This window comes from Lytechinus variegatus, chromosome 12 (assembly GCF_018143015.1).
Source record: "Lytechinus variegatus isolate NC3 chromosome 12, Lvar_3.0, whole genome shotgun sequence".
NCBI classification, from domain to species: Eukaryota; Metazoa; Echinodermata; class Echinoidea; order Temnopleuroida; family Toxopneustidae; genus Lytechinus; species Lytechinus variegatus.
Window position 1 is genome coordinate 13024022 of NC_054751.1, and position 24194 is coordinate 13048215.

Consider the following 24194-nt stretch of genomic DNA (forward strand, 5'->3'; position numbering starts at 1 on the left):
TAATAAAAGGAAAATCTTTCAAATACAGGTTAACTTTGCATAAGTCAATCGTCCTTAAGTGAAATATTTGCCACAGTCAAAGCAAGTTTTTCAGTCAAGATGATTAAAAACATCTCTTACATACCTCTTGTAGGTTGAATTTCTCCTCAGTTAAACAGATTTCTGTGGTCCAAACAGATTTGACCTGTGCAAAGTTACCTGTACTTAGACACTGGACTGTTCATCTAGAATATATCTATATAAAGGTAGCAACATCTCATGATTTGTGATTCTGTGTCCATAATCCAATTAATACCTGTATATCTTCAATGGCAAAAATCTAAATGCTACTTTTGGTCCACCAAATTGGACCATCCATCGCACTCCTCTTTCTGATATAAAGTTATCTGATGCCAACATAGAACTATTGATAAGTAGAATTTGGCTATCCCAGTTCAATTTCGATACCAGCACAATATGGTGTATATCGCTATGTCGGGTCAGCACATAACAAAAGTATACACACCACGTTGTGGCCAAGCAATTAAGTTTGTCCACTTATTTAATACTAATATTCTATTCTTGTATAGCACATATGCTGTCAATCATCTCCAAGCAAATCCGACTTTAGATATTATTACACTGGCTTTAGATGATTTTGTGCCAATAGTGTGCAACAAATCAGGTTTTTACTTGAAGTACTGTGGCTTTCAGATTCACTGCATTGATACATTGAAGCTTGAAGCTACTAACATAGTAACTCGGACTAGCTCCATGATTAAAGATTGATGACAAATTGACGAGGCAAGATGAGTGAGGACAACAATTTCATACCTGAAATATTCCTATGTTAAAACAGGAAAGTCTTTCAAGTTCTCTATCCATGTGGCAAATTGCAAAAAAGAGCAGGATATATATTTTTCTAGTCTGGAAAAAAAATGACAATTTTGCCAGACATAACAAGTAAAGCACATGTCTGTTGTCAAGACTAAAAAAAATCATTGTAATTCGATTTCCAGTGACAATATACCATTAGATACAAAAATTCACATTAATTTGATAGCAGACAACTGATATAATTCAAAACAGAGTCGGTGTTACCTATTTGACAGTATGGATTGAAATTAGTAATAGCATTCTTTTTTTTTCTTTATGGATGACATACATGTATAAAGGGGATACACACTTTCCTGGTATTATCTCAATCATACTAATAGAATTGTATGAACATGGCAGTGGTATATAACACAACACACACCATTAAAAAAACCCACTCATCTCTTTATGTCTTCTAAAATCATTGCGCAAATTAATATTTTGGATAATAAAATATTTAATTTCATCGCTCTAAATTGACCCCTCCACATTGAAACAGCCAATTGACTTTAACGGGATTTCATCCACTGTAACATTTGCTTTACCTTAAAACAGGCTCTCCCCATCATTCCAAATTTCCATTACTGAAACCTAATGTTCTGTTATTCTTTTGATTAGATGATTGGCTTCTGACTACTTTACTATTTCTAAACCTTACTTAGAATAGAATTCCCCCCGAACTCAGAAATTTGAATAAGTGCTCATTTTATATGTAATTGAAAGGTAAAGGGAGATAACTTGTCTTTAATGTGAGAGCGCCGAGTTTTAAAACACATGAAATAATTCCATTTCGAAGTCATCCTTGGGGTCTGTAGACTTAATCCAAATATGGACGTTTTCAATAAAATCAAAACAGAAGTTTATTTATAAAATATACCCATTCTGTACCAAAAAGACTACATACAATGATTCCTCACATCAAAGAAACCCCCTACTTCAAACAGACCCAACAATAATGATAAAAATAATAAAAATAACAAAGAATGTGCTGCATAGGGTTGCAATCTAACATTGAGTCTATACAAGCCAAGAACAATGCCGGAGTATTATTATCAGGTTTTCACGTGCAGACCGGACAAGGGGATTTCAAACACTGCATTTGTTAAGTAACTGACCCTACAAGAACAACCCAACATGGGTTATACAAGAGATGAGAATCTTGGGCATCTTTTGTAACAATTAATTTTTTTTAAGGCAGCACAAATCCATGTACATCCCACACGAATAAGAATTCCATAGCGAGTTTGTAATTGTGACAATATATAAAGCTGCTAATTTTGCCAGTTTGTGGACCAAATTAAAACAATACCATTACCAGTGCATCCTATTGACACAATTAAATATCAAAAATTCAATATTCTATACAATGTTTACATAGGAACATAATTTATTGCTATTTACACACCTACACATATTGCATACTCTTTTTACTCTTAAAAATATTCACAATTATATTAATCTTTTGTACAATATGATAGTGGCAGAGCAAATGAGAGAAAATTAGTGGAGAAATTAGAATAATGACAAACATAATTTAAATTAAAATCAATGACATAAACATAATTATCAAAACTTGAATAGTGGTTTCATAATACAGTTAAGTTTAAAATTAAAAAAAAAAATGAAAGAAATCATATCAAAACCACTCATCATGATCGATTAAGAATGCTTGGAATAATAGAATATACAATTTAAAATAAACATTGATGGAATTCAAAATAAACCATTAATGAGAGTCCTGATCAATTTTTCTAAAGTTCTTTTATCAAGAGCAAAATCGAAACCAGAGGGTTATGTCATCCATGATATGAAACACAGAGGGAAGAAAATCAAATTCATATCGTACAATGGCAGCTTTGGTTTTTTCAATGTCAATTTCCTTTTCTTTTCTCTCATTTTGTTTTGTCTTTTTCCTGTCCTCTGTAATTTGAACTGTAGATATATTAGCAATGGTCAACTAATCACAGTTAGAAATATTTACAGCTAACATGATGTGGAACATTAAACAAAAATCACAACTACTGAAATTAATGAATATAATTATTGAAAAACAATAACAAAGTTCAAACCACATCAAACAATATGTAGCCACAAACGTGAATAGACATATACAATAATTATGAAAAAATAAATCCATGTTTTCTCTAGAGGTTAAATCCAAAATTAAGATTTGTTTTCTTCTCAAATCCAAAAAAGAAAAGAAAATAAAACTCTGTATTTTTTACTATTCTGAGCTAGGAATCGCTGAAATTAAAGTAAGATTAAATTTTCTCAAAAATTAGTCAAAACGATGACTTAAACTAGACTAGCTTATATTTTGTGATTTTGACACAAAAAATACCTGAAAAGGGATATAACATTTTGGTAATGAATATTAATATCAGCCCTTGCTTTACCAGAAAAAAAGAGAGTATACTACCAATTAGGGATTTAAAATATTCCTGATATGTATATATCAATTAAATTCCATAGTTCTCTTGACTTCTTCGGGATAATAGCTCCCATATAAAACCAACACATAAAGCTATAACCTATAAAAAAACTATTCTAAAAATATATAAAACTATAGCCTTTACCTTACATTATTCTGAAAACTCCCCCTACATTACCACCCTTATCTAGGGTCATGTAGGAAAGGCAAAGATATCTTAAATCATGACATATCAAGAGACAGCTGGGGTGGTATTCTCAACATTGTCTTTTAATCAGTAAAAGGAAAAATAATGACACATTTATGTATTTTGGCTAAAAAAACTATCTGCATTGGATTAGTAAAAGAATTCACATTTTTGAGCAATTTTTGGTCTGCATGCGCTTACAAAATATTGCATAATTACAGAACCGCTTACCTGGGAGCAGCAATTTTGGTCTCAAAAGTTACGTGAGACTTGAAAGTAAAAAGTCAGTGAGGGACAAGATAAAAAAAAAATTCGCGGCAGATTTATTGCAAAAAATGTTGAGGGGGGTGGGCTGATTCAGCCCTCCCCCCTCAACATTTTTCGCAATAAATCTGCCACGCAAATTAGGATTGAGGGCAGAATAAATTTTGAAAATTATCTTCTTAATATAAAAGGTAAAAAAAAACACTTCTTAACACATTACATTCCAACAAATTATTGCTAGTTCAGAATAGTGGGGAATATTGTGAATTACAATAGGATCTTATACTTACAGTTGTAAATATATCAATTATGGTGGGTTATAACGCATAGGAATAGGAAAGTATAGGAAAACAATTCACTTCCTTACCCGTAATATTTGATTTCCCTATTGCATACTTCATATAAAGGGGTAAAAAAAAAACAGGGAGAGGATAAGAATGCAAAATTGTATTAAGACAAGAGATCACACACATATCTGCATGAAAGCAGTACCTTTAAAGATCCATCTATATCCTTTAACTCTCTTGATCTGATCTCAAGAGGGCGACATACAGGTACGAAGAGAGACTGGGAGCTTATGTTAGGTCTTGCTCCTCTCCATTCATGACTTTGACCAGGCACTCTACACAGAGTTCATCAAAGTTCATTAAGGGTGATGGATTGTGGCTCACTATCCTGATTTCATCTCAAGAGGGCGACAGACCGATGTTAGAAGAGAGACTGGGAGCGTATCTTCAGTCTACTCCTCTCCGTCCATGACTTTGACCGAGCCCTGAAGTATCGGAGTTCTTCAAGGTGATCATCGTGGTTCATTGGGGTGTAGGTTCGGGGTTCACAAAATTCCTGCAAAATCCAATGTACATGTATTCACAATAACATATATCGTAACGATTTCGAAAGACATGATAATTTCAACATTTCTTGTTCCTGCTCATGTTCAATGATAAAATCGATGAATAAAACTCATATTCATTAAAAGATTTGAATGAATGAATGTGACAATTCCTGTGAGTGAGATTGTTTGTCTGAACACGTTTTTTATTTTTTCATGTTTGTAATATTCGTATTTACATTGTAGGGCCTCCAAGGAGAACACAACAGTAGTATACCATTACCAGTTAGTAATGGAGCCAGCCTACTAAAAGAATACTTATAAATAAAATAAAATCAATCAATCTAAATTCAATCTTTGAAGAAGAGTACGTACTGTGCTGTGTTCATAGAAAGCCTTGTAACCTTCATTGAGTAGATAGAGCTCAGGATAATAGAGAGCCGGATAGTTCTCAAGGTTTGCTGAACGGTCCTGAGTACGGAGGAAACGAAGCATCTTGGGACCTCGTTGAGATGAAAACTCACAATGAAAGACAAAGACCCGTCTCCTGTTGTGCGGGAGCGGTGGTAGAGGGTTCTCAAGGAACTTCTTCTTCAGTTCTGACTCTTCATAGATATTGATTGCACCCTGAAATAAATCAAGTTCAGACTGAACATTTTAGAGGTTAACGATTACACTTGGGCCCCATTACATAAATGAGGCAGAAGCTTTTATATTTTGTTCAGATTTTTTTCTTTAAAAAAAAATGAATTTTTGTATTAATCATTTTTCTTATTTATATTTATTCATTCACTTATTAATTTTTTTAATTCATTTTTTATTATTCATTTATTCATTTCTTTTTTTGGGGGGGAACTAAAAATCTCTATCCAATAAAAGTGTTAAATTCAAACTTAAGTTTATGGTGTGCTCAAACTCATGTCTTACACGTCACTCAGTCTACACTGCTGGCATAATTAACGAGCCTGACATTTTATACAAAATCTGTGAAGCAAGCCTTTGTGTTCGGCGAACTTCTGTTCAGTTTAGCAGGTTCGCTAAAGCCTACGACATGTATTACCGTTTTCATGAACACACACAAAAAAAACTGCCTAGTGAATTGGGTTGTTGCAGATACTTGTATTACTAGAATTTCCCATGCCAACATTCATCTATAAACTGTTAAGGTAGACTATTACAAAACTATGAGAACAGCTTTATTACATCATTGAGCATTTTCACCATGAAAGATACCATTGTATTTCAAAGTTACCATTTCAAGTACATCAATCTCAAATTGTGACACATGTAATGGAGACTGGAGTCATTTCTTCACTCACCTTTATATGTCCTCCATTGAATTCATATGGATATCTACAGTCAATGACATGACATTCACCAATCTCCTGGCTGTATTCTGACCTGAGTAGGCAATTCATTGTCTCTGGACTAATACACTTTAGATCCTTCTGTTTGCCTGTAACCAATGGTAGACAGCAAGCCTGCAAGAGCAATAAACAATTGAAATATCCATGTCAGCTTTTTATCCATGCATATATGGGATCCCATTAGGAAGAGGGGAGGGGGTGTGAGGTGCAGTGCCCTTCAGGATGGGTGGAGCTTTAGGTGTTTCATCAAGTAAAGCAACAAATGTCACTCGGCTCCAATTTATTTGACTTTCATCATGAAATGAGCATATGACAGAGAAAGAAACACTAAATCTTCTTCCCAATAAAAGTGCAGAGCTAAACCATTCTATCAAAATTGAGAGGAAAAAGTTGTCACATTCTTAGAGTATAATTCAAAGCCTTACTTGGAAAAAAGGGAAAAATCATCTCTTGTTAATTAGTAAGAGAACTTTCAGACCACCATACAAGATGAATAAAATCTTGAAATACCTTTGTACGATCTCCCGTTAAGTTATTTTGACTGCCCTCTACTGATAAAGCCTGGTCAATTCTCCTGAAGTAGGGATCGTTAGGGGACAGCATGGACAGAGAGCGATTGAGACAGGACCTGCTCTTTGGTGACGTCTAAAGAAGGCAATCAAATACAAGATGAACTTAAATAAAAGGAAAATGATTTAAGAGAAAATTTAAGACAGATTTTATTAGTATTTTACAGGGCTGTGTAGCTTGATACTACAAGTGTAAATGCAGTAGTTTTGCATTTAAGTTAGGGTGTGTTCAATGATGATTTTCAAATTTAAACAGCAACAAGAAACAAGATACTAAATGCAACACAAAACTGACAGAGCTGCCAACCTTCAAAAGTAAAAAGTAGTAATCCAGAGACCAATTTCATAAAACTTTTTCCATAAAAAAAAATCTGGCAAATTTATTACCAGAGATTTTTAATGTGTAGCAGGTAATTTTCAATGGCAAAACTTTGTTTGCCAGAGTTTTTGTTATTTGCATGAGTTTATTTAATTGCAAAAAAATTATGCAACGGGTCCCAGAAGCTAAAAAGTAAAAAATTAACAATTTCATATGCGACATGCGGAGGTAATATGAAGAACAAATTCCTTGAAAAGAAACGAATCCTCTTTCTTTAAAGGCTCAGTTTCAGAATCATCTCTGACTCATCACAAGAAATGTCAACTCTGGCACACATTTTTCAAAGTGATGTGTAAGCTTCCACTGCAAGAACACACTGAAAGAGATTTGAAAACTCAATTGTCTCATTTTGTTGCATTTGCGATGCTGAAGGTCATAAAATTGAAGTCGATTGTCTTTCTAAACACACCTTGTTAGGGATTTGAATATTTGCCTGAATCAATATGTGAAAGAAGTTTACTTTCAGGACCAAGAATGGGAAAAATGAACGTACACTTTGTTTCTCTTTCTATCTTCATTTCATAATTGCATTTGGTACCATGATTCATATTGTTCTTTAAATTTGAAAATTGACATTGAACACATCCTAAGACAGAGTCTCAATGGGTACACGACTATCTATTCATATCGTTGGATCAGCATTGAACTACCTAAAACTACCAAGTATGGAGCAACTCCTAATATGAAAATCGCTCCTGTCCATGCCCATCCGGGCCTGTATAGTATCCAGACAGCCAGGCCAGCGCATCTGTAGTTTTCACTTCCACGCTTTGTCGCTTTCTGACGTGTAACTGAGTGGACTTGTCAGAATCACCGTCGTGGCGCTTCAGAAAATATGTATCCAGTTCAATGAAACTCCGATATCCCCGGGTACTATTTTTCAAAACACTGCACGGCACCTGTCTTGCCATAACTTTGATAGTGAAAAATTTGCTTTTTTATTGCTTTTGAAGATACCATCCTAAATTTGCCAGAAAATAAATTTTGTGAACTCAAAATCACAGATTTTTTTCATTTCAGCATATTTTTTGGTGACCTCACTTCTTAAATCTGAACTAAGCCACTGGGTGCTCTGTTTTTCAAAGATCCGTCAAATAGGTAGTAATTGAGCATGTTTTCAGGCAACTTTTTCTGGACCATACGTCAATCATATGTAACGTGTGATGTCTCATATGAAAGAAAAAAAAGTGAATGTTTTCTGAGTAGACAGCATTAAAAGCCAGAAAAACCAACTCAAAATGGCAAATTGCTCATGCAAATGAAAATTTGGTAACACCACTTTCCTTTGTTCTAACTCAGTCATGCATGCATTACAACCATTGAAATGGGCTTTAAATGAAAGAAGAGAAGCATATCTTTCCATTCACGTACATTTCATGAAGTAAATTAATGATCTTGATCGTATTAAAAATACAGTGAATCTTGGTATCATTTTTTGGGGGGATGCACTGTATAGCCCCACCTATATGCCAGGCTTAAGCTTAACTCACTTTCTTTTCTAATGTATTTTAATGCATAGGATATCATTGGTCGGTTTAGAATGACATTCATTGATAATACTGTAGCACTAATTCATCATTGTCTGGACAACAATCTTTCCCTTTGACTAGGGTAAATATCCATAGCATTATAAAGCATGACCAAACATATTGATGAACTACAAGATAAAGCATAGCCTGGATTTTCAGTGAAGCTCTACAAAATGCATTTCATGGGCAAAACATACGTACTGTTTTGCAAACTATTGTCATAATAATATCATAAATTGCCATTTTTTTTTATTCTTTGTGAAAATCTTGACATTTCTTTTGTCTTTTGACTAGGCTTCAGCTAGGAATTTATCACAAACACTTGTACTTCTTTGGCTTGAAAACTTTTCCAGGACCAGGATTAAATAAAAAGAACACGTGCCCTGACAAAAACATGACCAAAACTAATTGGTTTTGACCAAGATATATCAGGAAATTGCTTGATGCATGAAATGACAGCACACTAAGATAAAAGCTACATGTATTTGGAAAATTGTGCCTATTTTGTTTTTAATCTCAACTTCCATGGAATCTACACAAAAATTTACAAGAGGTAGAGGGCTTTATGTATCATCTCTACATAAAAAAATTTCTTGGTTTTAGGCTTAAAAAAATCAAAATGCACAAAATCGTTACATTGACAGACTTGATTTAACTCATAAAACTGAAAGTAGAGGCTCTTTTTGTCAGTCCATTTCGGAAACTGCTATATAAGTTTCAACAGGTCTTTTACAATAGCGTGGATCATTAAACATCAAACTCAATAAGATTACTCATCTCATTCTGTCAATTTCTTCCTAAAATTCTTCATTGGTTCAAGGAGTTATACAACTTTTTTAAAATGTAAAGAAAACTTAATCTCATATTGGCTGACTTATGGCTTCCGAGCTTGAACACATATTACCAAATTTATTAGAACCAAACTTCTGTTAAGGGCAAAAAGTGTGTGGTTCTGGAATGGAACAAAATAGTAACCCTGTAATAGCCTTGCAACAAGGCTTCATTGACGTGATTTTGTTTTATTTTTCACCATTATCAAATATCGAAAACTGCTGATGGAGATGACATAGGTCTACTTTGATACATCTGCTAGCTTTTTGAATCTCGATTTTGGGGGGAGAATATCCATCGGTCCATATGTAATTGATGTATCAGACTCTATTCAGTATCAGACCAGATTGACTCTAGAGCAGAAGGCTTTGACGAAAGACTACCCGTCACATAGCAACCAACAAACCTCACCTTCTTTTCTGCCTGTTGATGAATGGTGATTTGAGGACTTGCAACAGATGAGCTGCGGGGACGTTTGTTTTGAATAGGACTGGGCGTGTCCTGGGGGCGCTCTGTGCGCTTAAGGAAGGATGAGTTTCGCCTGGCTAGTACTGGTTGACTGGGAACCTTGAAGATGCCCTTCCTGCATCTGGGAGCACCAGAGGGCGTTGTTCGCAGAGCGTTGCAGTCTGCGCCACGATGCAGAGCTAAGAAGGACAAAAACGTAATTTAGAAGAAGGGATGTTGCATTATGATACTTGAATGGGAAGTAAACCTCGCAAGAATTTCATAAATTCAGTTAAGGTAGATTGTCAAAAGTCTGAGCCGCATAGATCTCTACCCGCAGGAAACCAACGCCTCTTTAAATTACCAATTCTCACATTTTAAAATAGATGACAAAATTCAAAATGTAGGAAAGCTTCCATACATAGATGCATATCTCCTTTTTAAGGATTCTTGTTAAAAAACGCATTACAGACCATTAACAAAGTTCTTAAAGAGGGACTGTAAAAAGGTCAATCACAGCATAGAGCAGGCAATAAACCCATGTACCATGGATTAATCTTGATGATAATGTTTGACAAATCAATTGAAAATAAAAAGAGAAGAACTAATCGATGTGTCATCTGTTTTTTTTTCAATCACGCTGAAATTTGAGACTTCAACTAAACAAGTTCTGTGTAAAATGATCTCTTTGCATTAAAAAACATTCATGCACCACCTAAAGGCCAAATTCATCATGACCAAATATGTTGTAAAAGAAAAGAAAGGAAAAGACAAAATGTATCATTACATTGGCTGCAAAAAATTTCGAAGTGTCTCAACAACTTTCCCTCTAGCTGCGAGATGGATAAAAATAAGACTGATCCGCATGTAACTTCTTGGCAACTTACCGTTCTCTGACTGGGAGGATTCAGCTGAAGATACATGGCTTGGAGACCAGTTCGTCTTGGTGGGATTGATGAGGGTCCCATGGATTAAACCAGCTAATCCATCAGGTGCAGAGGAAGAACCCTAGGGTGAGGAGGATAGGACAAACAACTATTGAAAAGAAACATGCATACCATCTTGATACTAAGACTCGTCTGACAGAGTGTGAGTTCCACCAAAGCAATGCCCAAAATGTTGTCACATGCTTTCATGTAGAACCTTATATGAATATAAGAACAATATTCTTTTTCATTCAAAAAAAAAGAAGAAAAATAAAAAGATAAATTGCTACAATCGCAAATTTAGCCACTACCCCATCACCCATTACCATCCTCTTCTTCATCATGAAAATCCTTCTCATCATCCCTACAATCATCTTCATCAACATTATCAAGGGACAAGTAGAACATGGCTAAAGATAAGCGAATACAGTTGTAGAAAAGACCAATTTCATTTCAAGGTTATATGTCACCATATTATTACTCAGATCCAGTACAGTAACAACTGAACTTTGTGAAATTATTCAATCTAAGCTGAAAAAGAGATCACAGTCAAGATAGCCAACACATGTAGGACAATGTCAGTTATTGCTGGGGAAAAAGACCCAACAATTTTGTGAAATGGCATGCTTATTTCTCAGCAATTACACAATATCTTCCAGAATCCTTTTGGCACATATTTTTCTTAAATTCATAGACACTTGGGTGGTCATTTTATCGAATTCTATATGAAATCAATTTTATATTGTTACCACATCAGTCATTTATTTTTAATCACAGGCTTCAGTGATCTCCTTTTATGGTTTTACAGTATTGCAAGTTTTAGATGTTCCTTGTAATTCACAATATCATCATAGTCACTACCATCAATATTAATGCTATCAACCAACACCATTCATCATCACCTTAATCCTCATTCTTATCTACACCAGTATCTTTGTCAATGACATTGATATTTGAAAACAAACAAGTCAAAACATATTGATGCACTTGTAAGCAAACTCTCTCGTTTCACTACATGTATACGTCGAATTAAGATTTATCTAACACAGAAAACAGTAACTGATTTATACTATTCTATGTTTGTACCACACCTTGATTATTGCAGTATTATTTTGGGAACCTCAACGAAGCATAATATTACCAAACTGCAACGAGCTCAAAATAGATACGCTAGAATGATTTTGAATGTCGATAGATATACACCAACTAAGGTTCTGTTACATACCCTAAATTGGCAATCCGTCCAACAACGTATAAAATTCAATTACTGTATAATGATGTATAAAATAATTAATAACCTTGTACCAATGTATCTAACGAGACTTGTTTGCTTTAGACCAATTTATTACTCTACAAGATATGCTGCAACCAATCCTTTACATGTCCCAACACCTAGAACAGAATATATGAAATCAACTTTTTCTTATCAAGCAATCGTCATTTTTAATACCCTTCCTTTAAATATACAAACTTGTGGATCATTTGTCATTTTTAAGAAGCATTGTAAACAACTAAGTTTAGAATTTTAGTTCATTTTAAAGTAAACTGAATACATTTTAACTGAATTCCGATATAATCATATGTGATAGTCATAGTGGGCTTTTAGTGGGGTTGGGGATGGGGAGGAATTGTTGTTGTTGTTTTTCTTTCTTTAAATGTTTTATTGTAATCTATATTTTTATATGTGTTTACCTTTTTAGCATTTTTTTTACTTTGTTAATAATAAATCGAGGATCGCCATTATGACGTTATCTGGCGTTAACTGATTTTATTGTATTACTCTATTTTTAAGTATTTCTATTTTATCATGCTGGTGTGATTTGTTGTTGTTCTCTGGTTTTTATAGTTGCTTTCACTGTATGTTGTATGTAATGTTTTACTCCTTTACATTGTATGATATTGTAATATGTTTGTTTACATTTAACAGGGCTCTCTTGCAAAGCAGTTGTATACTTAAGAGACTACCCTGGGTAAATGAAATAAAACAAAATAAATAAATAAATACCTCTTGTGAATATGGTTCAAAGCAATCCAAGAATCCATCATCGTTATCATCATCATCATCATGGGAGCTTGTTAGACGATCCTCTTGAAGTTCAATAACATCATCCTCATCCTCACCATCAAGCTGGAGATTTACATGAAAAAAAAACAGACCTTTTTAATTTGAAATAGATCATTCTGAAAAATCATAATAGTACGAAATTACAAACGAGCAGACATACAGTTATTAAAAAAAGATTGAACAATAAAGTGATGCCTTGCAAAAATTAAAGCTCATCATACACAAGTAGCAAAATCAATAGCTGAAAAGGTTTACAAAAGCAGAACTTGTTCGCTACGATAGGGAGATCGATGGTAATCATTGCTTCTTTCTGTCATTTTAAATTTTCCATTATCATTTTCACCATCAACAACACCACTCCTATGACCACCGACACAAAGTCGGCAACCACTCTTCTTCATGTTCTGGAGACCCGTTGCAGAGAGCACCATAGGTGAATTACAGTCTTTATCTGCTAGGTCTACTAGCAGATAGTGACATTCAAATTGTCAGATCATCTAACACCTTCATGGCAAGACACACTTGGTCTACTATCAATTTGTTCCAATCAACATTTGGCCAACTATCACTTGGCCTAACTATCATTTACTCCAATGCCCAGATGGTTTGATAACCACCAATAGGCAATTTAGCCCACTTACCAGTGTGGCTGGAGCTGATATTGGTCTAGATCCTGCTGGTGCAAAACTCAGAGATGATCTTGACGAGGCTTGCCGAGAGGACAGAGGTTTGGGCATAACGAAGGTGAATGCTTCTGATGGCAAGGTTGCTTCTTCAACTTCATCAGGGGATGGTAGGTCAAGCTGGATGGAAACGGGAATGAATTGTAGTGAAAGGTAATCAGAGTAGTCATCAGGAACTTTTAGTGGTAGGGTCGCAGAGATGCCAACTTTTGGAAATCAGAATTAGGGAGGATTTGCAATCGCCACCAAATTATGTGCGCATAGCGCACATCTCGAGCGCGGAGCACTCGACCCTTGCGGCCGGGGTCCAGGGCCCGCCTTAGGGCCCTGGAAGCTCTGGGTTTCTAGATGCTCTCTGGTGCAATCTGACCTTTGTTTTGGGGCATTTCACATGTTTTGAAATAAACATTGTCCCCACTTTTTTAACATTAAAAATATCAAATATGCATTTTCACATGTAAATAAAAAATGAGGGGACAAAAGAAGTACCTGTTCAACAACAATAATAAGGAGGAATTATCACTATCGGTTATAGGCAGGTTATGTTCCACTATAAATCCAGTCAAGAAAAGCTCAGCGCTGGTCCCTTGCTTGGTGAAATAAAGACAACAGGGTACTAGTGGAGCTCGAAGATCTTGTCATCGCAATGTCCGTAGGCCTATGCCGTTTGCTCCCGAACGAAAGTGCTTCCGAATTATCATCCCTGCTAAACTGAAATGTCCACGCTGCAAATTGCGCAAAATGCATGGTAAATTCCTATTTCCGACTTCCGAACACACAGGTACTGGAGACTGTATTCAGTCATATACTTCTGAGACCATTTCTTGGTCTTCTTTTGTTGATTTGCCGCCATTTCGTGTCAATATCAACCCATCAATACGCCGAAATCACACACGACAAATCCAGTGGCCGCGAGCGCACACGCCTCGCGAAGCTAGCCGGGCCTACCAGCCTGGTGCACAGTGGATTCCCGTTGGGCATATCACATGCACCAGCTTTTCGCTGCTCCTTATTTGTCTACTTTTCACACAGAATTTAGTAGCAGCGAACGTAATGGAGTTACTACATGCTAAAGTTAGCAGACGATACATGTCCTTCCAATCCAATTTGATCAATGCAAAAAAATCGTAATTTCGGGAGGATAAGGATGGTAATCGTAAGGGCGGGAGTTGGGATGAATTTTCAGGAGCCTCCCGATGAAATCGGGAGGGTTGGCATCTCTGGGGTCGGAAACTTATCTACCACCATGCCATAGAGGTTCAGGGGAAAGAAAACTAATCTCTTTTATATATCAAATGCAGAATATTGTGCATTTTCATTACAATTTTTTTTCAGGTTCAAGACATCCAATTATCAGAACACCAGATTCAAATCTGTGATATTCAATCAGAATCCCTCCCCCAATAACTCTGACATGGCTAAGCCACTGACTCTGGGCGTTATTGCAAAAGGTATCCAATGAAATATGCGATATGTACCCAAGCCATCAAACCTAAAGATCCTCTGATACATACCTTTATATTATCAGTTTTTCCCTCTTCTACTTCCTTCTCACTATCACTGTCTTTCCTTCTGCCAGCTGGTTTCATCCATAATCCTTCTTCCATTTCTCCTTCCTTCCTGGACTCGACAAGCCCTTGCTGTCGTATTAACCTTGGTCTATGGAACATCTGAAGCGATGGGCTGTCCTGGTGTTGCTGTAACCGCAGTGGCATTGAGTTGAACCGTCTAAACTGAGTACTATGCCTGTAATACATGATAACAATATTAGTATTAGTATTACACTTTGTAGAGTGCACATATTCACATGGCTGAGTGCTCAAGGAACTATGTAATCATATTACCATAGCTGTTGCATAGCTGCCATCCCAGTGCACAAGTACTTCAAGGAATGACTTTTCCTGTTTGGTAATCATTCACTACACGTGGGTCCAGTGCAGCACACTGTGGATGTACATGTATATCTTGTTGAAAAAAATAAAGCCATCCTGGATGACCCTCAGATTGAAAGGCAAGAGTCAGAATCACTAGATTATGGTGCTTTCAGAAAATAAGAAACTTCAACCCTTTTTAACAGATATCTATAAAGAATGTCCAAACATTGTAATTAATAAGAAAGGGGTATTGAATTCTTATACACAACCTTATTCTATATTTTATTCATTGGTCTTTGTGATTATGATACAGAAATAAATGAATGCAATGATCTGTTATTCTTACCGTGTTGATTCGTGTTGTTCATCGGAGGGGTTGATTGGTTGAAATCTATGGACAAAAACAAATTTGAGAAAAATGTAAGACATCAATCATCAGACTACATCCCCTCCACTTCTCTAACACCTATACATGCATAGCCACAGGCCATTATTCTTTCCTTTATATCTGTCTTTGCGGAAAATGACTTCCAAGAAAATAACTGGCATTAAAATCAAGTTTTGATTACAGCCCCTGTGTTTCAAGACTTGTTCTATATTCCCTGGCACTTAGTTGTACAATACCCAGATATTGGGCACGCTTTATAGAGTTACAAACTTACATCTATGGTTATTTTGCCATTATGCCAATTGACAACTACCATGGAAACCTTGATTGTTGGCAAAGTTACCATAGTTTTGATTCTTAACGAAACAGGCACCAGATATTACTCATGTTTATATTACTACCAGTTTATGTATGACAAACATGCTCTTTACATTCTTCAAATATCAGCTGAATAATATTTCATAGGTATGATCAGTTCACCTGAACCTCATCTATGCTCTTGACTGAAGTTGCTTTGAAAAGTTCTCACTGTTCACGCGAGGTATGCATACCTTCATTAACAAAACAATTTTAGTTTGTTTAAAAACAGCATTTAAAAAATGGGGTTGCACAAATGCATGATGCAGCTTTGGGTAAGGTTCAAAATTTAGCTAAGCTTCATATACAGGTGCAATATAAAGAGGGACTCAGTTTGAGTTCCCTGATCCTATATCTTGGACCCTGTCGAGTTGGAATTTTCTCACTTATTCCTACCATTGTAACACTGTAAGGTAGGTATATCGTCTAAAACACCCCCCCCAAAAAAAAAGTTTAGAGATGAAGTATCTATACTTGTACCCAATTTTATTTTTTTATTGAAGCTTTAATGTCACAATATTTAGAGGTTACCATCCAACGTGTACCCTGAAACCCTGGAAGTGGAAGGGTTGTTCTACTTACTGTCCATGAATAAGAGGGGATTCACATGGGCTTGGGGTTCCTACACTCACACCTGACAATCAAACAAAAGGAGGAAAGTGTCATGAGGCAAATAGGAAACCAAAAAATTTTGATTTAAAGGGAATATTTAACTTTGTGAGCAATTTAAAAAATTATCATATTGCTCTTTGAAAATGTTATGAACATTCGACTAACAACTCAAAAATACCCATGTGAAAGTTTGGGATCATAACATATTCGGGAAGTGTTTTTAAAAACTGAAAATCTGAGGCAATGTTTGAAGAGAAAAATGCACTTCTCGACGGTTGATTCATGATTCTGTGTCCAATTTAAATCGATATTATATAGCGCCACCTTGTGATGTATGTAAGAAAGTAGGCGGAGCTTACCACGGCGGAATTCAGTTCTCCGTGATCTGTTGTGTTCGAAGTTTGTTGGGGGGGGGGGGGGGGGTCTGTGTTCTCTCGGTGTCCGCTCTGTGATAAGCGCATGTGCCTTGAAGTCTGTAATAGCTCTATGGTGAAAGGGTTTAGTTGTGTGTGTATCGCTTGCATTTCATTGGGGAATCTAATGTACTGTCAGGTGTCGAACTCGTGAGTGTCCATTCCGCCTTTGGTCTGTACATTTTGTATATGCTATAGCCTGGGTCAAGCCACATCTATGCCTCGAATGATAGACCAATAGCTCTCTGGATAGACCATGGGATTTTGACGAATTTATATTTTGGCGACATAAATTAGTAGCAAATAAAACGGCAACAGAAAATAACGCTAAATAACGGCCAGGTCTACAAATACATGAAGAATCCCAGAGCTGCGTACAGTGTTGAGTAGGGATTTTTTTTTTTTTGTTATGTGGATCATGGAGGGATGGAGTGTGATTTTCCAGAAGCTATATTGTGCCCCTCCCCCAAAATTACCTTTCTGTTCTTTGCTTTACCTTTGCATAAACTACAATACGTACTTGTGGTTCTTGATTATTCTCTTTTACCTGGTCACGATATAGCAAACGTCCGTCGACTGGTTCGATCGAGATAAACTGATATGGACGATAAAAGAGGCGAATGCACTGAATATAGCTCCTTGTATGTATCCGAGCGCAACTCTTGTCATGATATGTCGATGTGCATGTTTACATGCACGGAACATAGCTGGGAATAAAGGCAGCCCGAAAGGCATGTGACCTCCCCTCCTCCCCCCCCCCCCCCCCGTGCCCCTGACATGGAAACTTCATCATCCACCATCGTGTTTGTGTGTTTACGTTCTCCACGAGCTCCCCAACAAAGATCATCCCATCCATTGGCGGCAGAAGCCAAAAAATTTAGGGGGTGTCCACCTGAATTTTCATGGACACAGGTAAAATATTTGACAAGCGCCCACAAAAAAGGGTTATCAACCTAAATTTTAGGAGTTGCTTACCTAAAATTTTTGACAAGGAAAAAAAAGGTCATCAACCTAAATTTTTTTTTTGGGGGGGCAACACACGTTTCAGGGGGGTCCACGTGAATTTAGGGGGGATCACGCAGGAAAAAAAATTGAAGTAAAAAAAAAAAGATTATCAACAAAAAAATTTAGGGGGGCCGTCCCCCCCCCGCTTCCGCCGCCTATGTTCCCATCAACAATTTTCGGTATAGGCATATCTTCACGTAAGATACTTGGGAGAAACTCCCGGGTCCTGTTGCTCCCCCCCCCCTCCGATCGATCGGGGCCTATCCGTTTTAGACTATTTTGGAACATGTTAGATATAGGGTAGTAATTTGCAAACCCAAACATCTCAACTCCCGAGACCCTGGAATATCATGACTGTATAAGACCTACAAATTATTATGCATAAGTTTGTTTGTTTTGTGTATTTGATTTGCATGTATGACAGTGTGTTTTTTTGGAAGGGGTAGCCGTATTTAATTTTATCCATGATTGGGGTCAATAATTCTTTACATTTCTCCGCCATATAATCCGCTCATGACACCTTTCAAATCATATCACATTTCTTTTTCAATTTCCACTTCTCTCCCGCTATTTTATTATTTTCTGCTTCCCTTCGCTCTTCCTTCCGTAAATTCTTTACAGTATAAAGACGCAATCTGATTTTTGTTACACAATCCTATGAACCTTACGTGAAGATAGTTTGTTGTGTTCTTTTCTAGCTCGTAATACCTGAAAACCTGTAAATTGGTTATTGATTTTCTTTATACAATTTTTTTATAAACCCCTCATTATTTCAGCGTATTATGAAGCATCCTTTACCTTCAATCTGGCATTGTTTATATATATCATCATATCATGTTCATTTTAGGAAAATAATGAAAAATGAAACAATGTAAAAATCTTAGTTTGAGTCAGAATTTTAAACAAAACTAGTCACACCGTCAATCACGAAAGTTCCCGTTTCTGCTCGATCCAATCACTGTAATTTTTAGATTCCATGGAATAATTAGTCCATCATCACCACAGCCATCAAGTAACAGTACACTTGAATTCGTGTATTTTAAAACAAATGCTTGTGAATGAGCATAATTGTATTTCCGTCAATATTGAAAGGCCATCTCTAACAGGGTAAGACCCCCCCCCCACCACTCTGGATATTTTATCGTCGGTTAATATGCGTGACTGTCGGGATAAGGGAAGAGAGGGAAAATAGAAGGGAAAAGGGTGGGGAAGAAGAGAAAGAAGAAAAGTGGAAAAGGGGGAAAAATTAAAAGAAAAGAGGTTGTTGGACTGACGCCTACTGGAAAAATGATAGAACTGATTGTCACGAAGGAATGTTCCTCTACTCCATGTATATAGGCTAAATACCATCAGTGTAATGTAGGCACACAGGGCTGTTCTAATAAAATGCTTTGAATGTATAGGTTTTATGTTTAAATCCCTTAAAATTAAGCCCATCATTTTTTACGTACAGTGATTAAAATTGCCCGGCCGTAGGTCCCAGTCGCGAAAATTGTCGTCATTCAATTAGAGTATTCAATATATTCACAAAATTCTTATATACGTGTTGGGCATCACTTTTAAAATAGTCCCTTTCAGATCAGTAAATTTAGTTCGCAATATAGACAGCTTGTTCTTTATTGTTGTACAACGTCCAGTCGTGATCAAGTATTTATATCACAAAATATATTGTTGAGATGATAACCTTCGTATATACGTGTAGATGAAATAGCTTATTGTGTTTCGCGCTTGCAATGATTTTTTTTTGAGGTACATCGAATTTGATATTTACATTTAAAGAATAACCTACTTAGAATGTTTAGTTGTCGGGTCATAATATAGAAAACTTCAGCTCGCGCTATTCGCTTGCATTGTTTCAATGAATATCCCCCATGTCAGCAGTGACGTATCTAGAACAAACGAAGCCCAGGCAAGTGCTAAAATCGCACCCCTTTCAAATTGTAGGTCTATTATATATATACTCGGCAGTTGACCAGTCAAAACAAAATAATAGTTTAGTCCGTTTCTTTTAATCGTGCAAATGATGCGTATCTAGCGTAAACAATGTATGCGAGCGCTAAGCACGTGCCTATTACGATCGTATAAAGGAATATTCTAAGCAATTTTTGTAATGATTAACATAATGCATATCCAGACAATGAAAGCAAGCGCGAAGCGCGAGCCGAAAATTGATATTGAGACCTACAATCGGGACATTTTTCACGATGCCTATCTATAATTAAGCAACTCATGCAAGCACGAGGGTGAGCTGAAAAAATATATTGAGGGGAAATTTTAATAATAATAATTATAATACTAACAATAATAATAATTCATAATAATAATGGTGGCTTATATAGCTCACAGGTCCACCTTTCGGTGCTCATGGCGCTTCAAAAAAAAAAAAAAAAAAAAAACACAACACACACCAACAATATAAAGCGAAAGGGTATAGATTTTGAATTCTCCTGAATGTTAGTGGGAGATCATTTAGTTTTCAACTGGGACTTGAATGTTTCTGTTGATGAAAATTTGACAATTGATTCCATAGCTTTGGTCCTATAACAGAGAATGCATGGTCCCCCATTTGTGCTTTGTTCTGGGTGTAGGGAGCAATAGAGCATCAGATGATGATCAGAGCTACATGAATGCTAATATTTTGAGATAGAGCTTCGGAGGTATATGGGGAAGAGAGAATATAGATTGAATGATGTATAAGTAAAAGAATTTTGAAGGTGATTCGTTTATCAACAGGCAGCCAATGTAAGGACTGAAGGATTGGCGAGACGGAGTCATACGTTTCAGTGTACGTTAGGAGACGGGCAGCAGAGTTTTGTAGACGTTAAAGTTTCGTCGAATCTTTTTGTGGGAGGTTACAGAACAATGAGTTTGATAAATCTAAACGAATGGAAATCAAAACATCGATAATTTTTAGGACTTTTGTAGGAATTCATGAAAAGGATACGTATCTCATTGGGGTAGGCCCTAATGTGAGCGCGAAGCGCGAGCTGATTATTGTTTTACACAAACATGTATATCCTCACCTAAAAATGTCCTTTTAATTATCGTTTGTAAAACTAATGGAGAGTTTTTATCTCCCTTTTGACAAACCAGAAAAAATATACTTCCGAACTGTTTGCAAGAATTAATGAAAAGGTATAAAAAACAAGTGGAATGCCTCTGGCCGTCTCACCTGCATCACGCGGTTCAATATAGCAGCAGTGCTGACTTTGCATACTACTCTAACTCGCACAAGATGTTCAGTGATACATGGTTACTCTTATGTCCTCTTTTTATGAACTAGACCAATAAACTTACAGAGATATGATGGTTATTCAACAAAAAACCCCAACATGGCCAAAGTTCATTGACCTTACATGACCTTTGACCTTGATCATGTGACCTGAAACTGGAACAGGATGTTCAGTGATACTTGATTACTCTTATGTACAAGTTTCATGAATCAGATCCATAAACTTTCAAAGTTATGATGGTAATTCAACAGATACACCCAATCCGGCTAAAGTTCATTGACCTTGGACATGTGACCTGAAACACGCACAGGATGTTCAGTGATACTTGGTTACTCTAATGTCCAAGTTTAACGAACTAGACCAATAAACTTTCAAAGTTATGATGGTAATTCAATAGATACCCCCGATTCGGCCAAAGTTCATTGACCCTAAATGACCTTTGACCTTAATCATGAGACCTGAAACTTGCACAAAATGTTCAGTGATGCTTGATTACTATTATGTCCAAGTTTCATGAATCAGATCCATAAACTTTCAAAGTTATGATGGGAATTCAACAGATATCCCCAATTCGGCCAAAGTTCATTGACCCTAAATGACCTTTGACCTTGATCATGTGACCTGAAACTTGCACAAAATGTTCAGTGATGCTTGATTACTATTATGTCCAAGTTTCATGAATCAGATCCATAAACTTTCAAAGTTATGATGGGAATTCAACAGATATCCCCAATTCGTCCAAAGTTCATTGACCCTAAATGACCTTTGACCTTGGTCATGTGACGTGAAACTCATGCAGGATGTTCATTGATACTTGATTAACCTTATGTCCAAGTTTCATGAACTAGGTCCATATATTTTCTAAGTTATGATGACATTTCAAAAACTTAACCTCAGGTTAAGATTTCGATGTTGATTCCTCCAACATGGTCTAAGTTCATTGACCCTAAATGACCTTTGACCTTGGTCATGTGACATGAAACTCTAATAGGATGTTCAGTAATACTTGATTAACCTTATGGCCAAGTTTTATTAACTAGGTCCAAATACTTTCTAAGTTATGATGTCATTTCAAAAACTTAACCTCAGGTTAAGATTTGATGTTGACGCCGCCGCCGCCGCCGCCGCCGTCGCCGTCGGAAAAGCGGCGCCTATAGTCTCACTTTGCTTCGCAGGTGAGACAAAAATTATGCAAACTCGTAGCTATAGATTAAAAGTTATGACATTTGCGTTTGAAAAAGGATTTTATTTTTATAAGGAATGTTTGTTAGAATTCAAGGAGAGAATATAAGTAGATCACTAATCAAAAGTTGTCACGAATATTCATCTCTGGGTAAGGACATGCAAGATCATTAAAGGTGCATAGGACGGGGGTATTAATCACACCGTCAGCGGTATTCCTTTTCTGCGTCTTAATTCCTTTGTCTTTTCTCTTCATTTTTTGTTTTCTTTTTTTTTCTTAGCATCCCGCTTTCCATTTTGCACCACTGAAAGTGGCTCCCGGGGCACGTGCCTCCCTTGCCGCCCCTGCTAGATACGCCATGTAAGAAAGTCCACTTTTCATGTCGGAAAAAATATCAGCTTGCGCTCTGCGCTCTCATCGATTGTCGAGTTACATATATAGAGAGAGAGAGGGGGGGGGGGATCAGCTCGCGCTTCGCGCTCACATTGATTGATTGCTTACTCATCCTATTAATGACTTCAAAAAACGTGGTTAATATGTTCAGTTCTCAATAATACTCATAAAAAATTATTGTACATGACAGAAAAAGTGCTTAGAATGTCCGAGTTTGGGCGGAAAATTAGAATTTCAGTTGGCGCTTCACGCTCGCATCATAAAGTTATGCTTATAATATATCCATCCAATTTTTGGTTGAAAATGTGATTCGAATATACATTTTTATGTCCGAGGTTTTTAAAATGTACAACTCGCGCTCGCATTTTATTCATTGGTGAGATTTGTATGACATATTTATTCATGAGTCACTGCAAAATGGATACTTTTGTAGGTGAGTATGTTAAAAAATTACTTCTGTGTTTCGCGCTCGCATGCATGAATCATAGATACGCATCTTGTTCATGACTACAATAACTGCCCAGAATATTCAACTCTCAGTTCTAAATAAAAAGTATACAATAAAATGAGCTGAAATGTGATATATATTTAGACCTTATGAGATATGGTAAGATAAGACTGTATTAGAACTTCGATCCTTAGTAGTACGTCAAGCCCTCCAATATATAACAGATAAATAAATGAAATGAATAATGCCAAAACTGAGAAAGCTGGTAATGCCCCTTGGGCCTTGGTATGGCGAAAGAAAATGTGACTGAGAGTGTCGAACACTTCCAAGACTCATGGTCGTCTGACGTCGGTACGGTAGTATACGTTTGTAGAATCAAGGGCTATACCAACAAACATTTTGAACATTTACCATGGAGTGTAGCTCGTAAGCAAAACTATAAATGAATAAAGAAATAAAATAAAATAATCACTTTTGAAAATGAACACCACTCCCTCCCCCCCCCCTCTCTCTCTCTCTATTGCATGGTTGTGGAAGTTCGTAGAGTGTTTTTCGTTTGCGCGGGCGAGGGGCTCAAATAAAGGATTATAGGTATGTTCGTTTTGATCACACGAATCAAGCAGTAAAACGATACATTGGCACCTTGAGCACCTAACAAGATGGACACGTGTGTTATATAAATCTGATATTATTTTATTACTATCATTATCATTATTTAGAACAAATACGCTACTTGCCCCTTCCAATTCCCTCGTCTCCATTTTTTTTCAGGTGGCCGCGGGTTGGCTTAATCTGTAGCGTTCCGTTCCCGCTACCCCTTTCAATAATTTTAATTTTTTCATCGACCATTCTGGAGATATACGATTTCATCTCTCCGATCCGCTTCGTCAGTGTGTAAATGTGCTGGCGTGAAGAGAGGGGGT

The 24194-nt window shown here is 36.5% G+C and overlaps 1 protein-coding gene across 1 annotated transcript in view; it reads right to left on the bottom strand.

Annotated features, from left to right (window-relative positions):
- Positions 1–3945: 3945 nt before the first annotated feature.
- LOC121424818 (M-phase inducer phosphatase 2-like) overlaps positions 3946–24194 on the bottom strand; it is a 29802-nt gene continuing 9553 nt past the window's right edge. Inside the window, exons 4-14 of the mRNA XM_041620615.1 lie at positions 16567–16618; positions 15586–15630; positions 14880–15111; positions 13324–13485; positions 12623–12745; positions 10579–10699; positions 9656–9891; positions 6447–6581; positions 5889–6050; positions 4945–5196; positions 3946–4580 (exon numbers count right to left, since the gene is read on the bottom strand). Coding sequence (XP_041476549.1) covers positions 4446–4580; positions 4945–5196; positions 5889–6050; positions 6447–6581; positions 9656–9891; positions 10579–10699; positions 12623–12745; positions 13324–13485; positions 14880–15111; positions 15586–15630; positions 16567–16618 — 1655 coding nt within the window. The 3' untranslated portion in view covers positions 3946–4445. The remainder of the gene's footprint in view (positions 4581–4944; positions 5197–5888; positions 6051–6446; positions 6582–9655; positions 9892–10578; positions 10700–12622; positions 12746–13323; positions 13486–14879; positions 15112–15585; positions 15631–16566; positions 16619–24194) is intronic.